A 4,489-nucleotide genomic window follows, 5' to 3' on the forward strand; every position below is an offset into this window, starting at 1 on the left:
TCTCAGCCATTAACAAAAAGACAGACCATCTCAGAGTGGATGAGAGCCAAGTTCTTCTCCTGCCCAACACAGCAGAGTCTGAATACCCATCAGGGTCTCAGCAATCCATCCTAGCCATGGCTGGAGCCACCTCGTGTGTGCTCAGCCCTCGGTCTTGTCCATGGACTCTGCTATTCCATGAACTTGTAGCCCTCCAGGCTCCTCTGTCCATGGGATTCCCCAGGCAAGAATACTGGAGTGGGTTGCCATTTCCTCCTCCAGGGGATCTTCCCGCCCCAGGGATTGAACCCGCGTCTCCTTTGTCTCCTGCGTTGGCAGGCAGACTCTTTACCATCATGCCACCTAGGAAGCCTCTGGAGTGGCCTCAAAGCAAAAGAACCCAGGCTCCTCTGTCAGGAATCCCGTGAGCTGGCAGGGGCATGGGGGGCATCCGGAAGCCCCAGGTAGAGCAGAGGCTGGGGACCAGCAGTTTGATGACCAGTAGGAACAGCATCAACACGCAGGGCCACTGCCTTGCACAGCCAAAAGCAGTGTGTCCCCCAAGGGCACCCAGAAGTTCTGTCTGCTCCGTCCCCAGCCCGCTGCCCCAGACAGGCTAGTCCCTGAGACAAGGTCCACCCGGGCAGAGTACAACAAACCGTACATTGGCTGTACCCAGGCTGCTGGCTGCCTCCTGCTTCTTCCATCATATCTTTGTGATCGCTTCTGTCAAGAAAGTGTATTGAACGGTCAAGGAGAACATTCAGGAAACAGTATCTGCAGCAGTAGCTCAGCATTCTGCACACTTCTTCGCCCAAGGGGTATCGTTAGCATTCTCTCACCTTTCCTTTGCATCGAGGAAAGCTTTTGCAAATGGATTGTATTTAATTTTAAGAGCTGTGATCTGAAAAACAAGAAGTTGCATCTACTAGTATCTGCTCCTTAGTCAGAGGATTTAATTAGGCACCAAGAAATCAGGCACCACCAATACCCTCTTTAAATATTCAAATATAATCAGACTTCTTTCCAGGTATGTTTTCCTATTTGAATCTGAACTAGCTGAGTAATTATAATATTTCATAAAGAACAGCACATTTATGTAAAGCTTTTAAACTCTGATTTCCTAAGTGGAGTTCACAATAATAAATTTAACCTACCGCTGACAAGGGCTTCCCTTGTGGCTCAGCTGGTAAAGAATCCACCCACTATACGGGAGACCTGGGTTCAGTCCCTGGGTTGGGAAGATCCCCTGGAGAAGGGAAAGGCCACCCCCACCAGTATTTGGGCCTGGACTGTGTAGTCCACGGAGTCCCAAAGAGTCGGACACAACTGAGTGACTTTCACTTCACTTCTTCACTACTGACAGTATTCTGTATGCATCAGTCTAACAAACACGGCTCAAACCACAACGCAGGTCCATTAGGGAGAGTGACTTCTAGTCTGGCTGGTGGTCAACACCCACAGCCTGACCAGCTAATCACCTACTGTCTGTCCTTTGGGGTCAGGCGTAGACACAGATTCACAGGCACGAAACTGTGTATCTAGTTGACTCTTCACACAGCACAGACTTGGAGGGGTGCCCCTGACCCTTCCAGGAAGGTTTTCAGAGTAAGGAGACACCTCTCTCTCTCTCTCTCTCTCTCTGAAGTCTTGTTCTCAAGAAATCTTACAGTCCTGAACCTGCATGTTTGATTCATCTTTTCATTTTGAGCATCTAGTGGATGCTTCTAGATTTAGACACTTTTAGGGAAAGCTAAAGGAGAAAGTGCTTGAATGAGTACTTATTTTAAAACTTCTCCTTCTGTCCCGTTTGGTATTTACTGTTACGGGAAATTATTTGAAAAGGCATTAATTATCCGTCTAAACTTTAGACTCTAAAGGACACTCATCACACACACACACAAGCCCCCTGCCTGCCCGTGCCTCACCTCCTCGTTTTGGTAAGCGGTCACCGCGATGAACTGGGTCTCCGGGAAGCAGTGGCTGGTGATCATACGCTGTGGACCCCCAACTCTCACGATGTGGATTCGAGGCTCATACTTATGTAAGGAGTTCAACATGATCTGAGAGAGACACAAACACAGGAACTGCTATCCTCAAAGTCCCACCGTTAAAAACAACAAAACTTCCATTTGTCCTGATGTAAACACAGAAACTCCTGCCGCTCACAGGAAAATGTCTTTACTGCTGACGCTGGGGGCTTCCCTGGTGATTTGGGGCATAAAGAATCGCCTGCAATGCAGGGGATGCAAGAGGCAGAGGAGACGAGGGATCCCTGGGTTGGGAAGACCCCCTGGAGGAGGAAATGGCAACCCGCTCCTGTATCCTTGCCTGGAAAATCCCCTGGACAGAGTAGCCTGGCGGGCCACAGTCCCTGGGGTCACAAAGAGTCAGACACGACTGAGGGACTGAGTGAGTTGAAGGTGGTAGGCTGCCCGTCAGGTGCTGCTCCCGTGACTAGGTCGGAAAAGGAATGAGAGACGCTGCACACGATCAGAGGCAACACCTGCCTTTCAGGACGCGCTTGACCTGGTAGAACAAAGTTCTACAGCTTCCAGGGCAGCTGTAGACAGCTTGGAATGCCTGAGCGCCAGTGCGGCTTTCGGAAACACTCCCCAAGGAAAGACTATCTGTAGAAAAGGACAGCTTTGCAAGTCTGTTCAGACTCCGCGCAGTCAGTACGCGTGGGCACATTCAGCTCTGAAGTGAGCACTTACCCTCGACACGCATATTTTCTCTACCCCACGAAGTTGAAGGCTAGGACGCAGAAGTTCCCCCAAAGCTTGAGAACTGCCTGCCTGTTCAAAGGCGAGGCTTCGCGCCCTCTCCCCGCTCGCTCTCCAGGCCCGGGTGTTACTGTCGTCAGCTTACTATAAACAACACCGAGGGCTTAATTGAGGAAGGCAGACTTCACCTCCAGGCCAGCAGCGCCCTTCCAGCTCTCTGCCACAAGAAGGTGCAGAGTCACAGGCCCCTCCTAGAGTCGGCCCCCAACCCCCACCCCTCACACCTACCTGGCCCCCTCCATTGAGCTTGTTGGTGAGCTTGACTTTGCTGAAGGAGACAGGTGCCTTCATCCAGTGCGCCCCGAAGTTGGGGGAGTCCGGGTGGATGTAGACGCAGCTGGGCGCCTGCGGCTCCGGCTTGCCGCCCGGCACCCACTCCCCATTCACGTACTTCCAGCGGTGGTTGTCGGCCGCCACGAAGTCCAGCAGGAAGGAGTACATGGCGTTGGGGTCCAGGCCGGATACGTTCACCTTCAGCACCGGGAACATCCTCCTGAAAAGGAAGGGGCGCAGCTGGAGGACCCCGGACGGGATCGTGAGGCCGAAGGCAGGGGCATCTGTCATTTGGGGCAGGAAGCTCCCCCTGGGAACTTAAAAGGGGCCACGGACGGTGCTCCTTCCCAAGAGTCACCTAGATCCGCATGGGCCCACCCCACCATTCCTCATCCCTCGGCCTCCGGAGGCAGGTGGGACAGGAGCTGGCAGAGGCCGCAGCACACGGGTCAGGCCGGGGGCAAGAGTGGGCGAGGCATGGGTCCCCCGAGTTCCGGGGAATCCCCCTCCCCAGGGTTGTGTTAGTTTCTCAATCGTGTCCGACTCTTTGCGACCCCATGGACTGTAGCCCACCAGGCTCCCGTGTCCACGGAATTCTCCAGGCAAGGATACTGGAGCCTGTTGCCATTTCCTTCTCCAGCGGATCTTCCCGGAATCGGAACCGGGGTCTCCCGCATAGCAGGCAGCTTCTTTACTATCTGAGCCACCTCGTCCTCCCCAGGAAAGTGACAATTCTGCGAAGAAGGCCCGGAGGGAAAGGGAGAAGCCACAGGAGTGTATTTCCAGCCCAAGCGGAAATGAGCGGAAAGATTAGGCGAGGGTGTTGCCGGGCAGGGAGCCGGCGCGCCCACCTGCCGTTCTTGGTGACGATCATCTCGTTGGTGAGCTCCTTGAAGCGCAGCCACAGATCGCTCTCCTCCAGGCCCACGCGCAGCTCGCGCTCCGTGGGGTCGCCCTTCTCGCTGCCCGCCTGCAGCTCGCTCTCCACGGCGCTCAGCAGATGGTCCACGCGGTACTGCAGGCTCTTCCCCGGGCTGTCGGTGCCCGGGGAGGTCATCCTCCCGCCGGCCCGCGCCCCGACGCCCTCCTAAATCCCAACTGGCTGCGCGAGCGCCACCTTCACCGCCGCAGACGGCCGCTCTTCCAAGAAGACCCAAGAAGTGCCCAGACCCGCGACGGCACAGACCCAGCGCCGACCTGCGTGGAGGGCGACGGTCTGGAGAGGAAGGGGCGGGGGAGAGGGGTAGGGGGGAGGTTATTCCACTTGAACTCCCGCAAGGAGGGACGAGAGTAGGTCTCCTGGGAAGGAAAATCGCCCCTCGGCATAAATAGAGCCTGCAGCATGGCGCAGGGGGGCTCGGCGGATTGGGCCGCGAGCCCTTTGAAGCGCCGGGGCCGCCGCCCATTGGCCGGGCGCGGCCATATCAGACCCCGCCGGGCGGGCCGCGGAG

The 4,489-nt window shown here is 55.7% G+C and overlaps 1 protein-coding gene across 3 annotated transcripts in view; it reads right to left on the bottom strand.

The window, feature by feature from the left end:
• The window catches only part of TBXT (T-box transcription factor T), a 9,515-nt gene extending 5,420 nt beyond the window's left edge, over positions 1 to 4,095 (bottom strand). For all 3 annotated transcript variants that reach the window (XM_040239166.1, XM_040239165.1, XM_040239164.1), the window contains exons 1-5: positions 3,890 to 4,095; positions 2,994 to 3,258; positions 1,908 to 2,042; positions 822 to 883; positions 644 to 705 (exon numbers count right to left, since the gene is read on the bottom strand). In XM_040239166.1, the coding sequence (XP_040095100.1) occupies positions 644 to 705; positions 822 to 883; positions 1,908 to 2,042; positions 2,994 to 3,258; positions 3,890 to 4,095 (730 nt within the window). The remainder of the gene's footprint in view (positions 1 to 643; positions 706 to 821; positions 884 to 1,907; positions 2,043 to 2,993; positions 3,259 to 3,889) is intronic.
• Positions 4,096 to 4,489: the final 394 nt, after the last annotated feature.

The sequence above is a fragment of the Oryx dammah genome, unplaced genomic scaffold (genome assembly GCF_014754425.2).
Source record: "Oryx dammah isolate SB20612 unplaced genomic scaffold, SCBI_Odam_1.1 HiC_scaffold_4, whole genome shotgun sequence".
NCBI classification, from domain to species: domain Eukaryota; kingdom Metazoa; phylum Chordata; class Mammalia; order Artiodactyla; family Bovidae; genus Oryx; species Oryx dammah.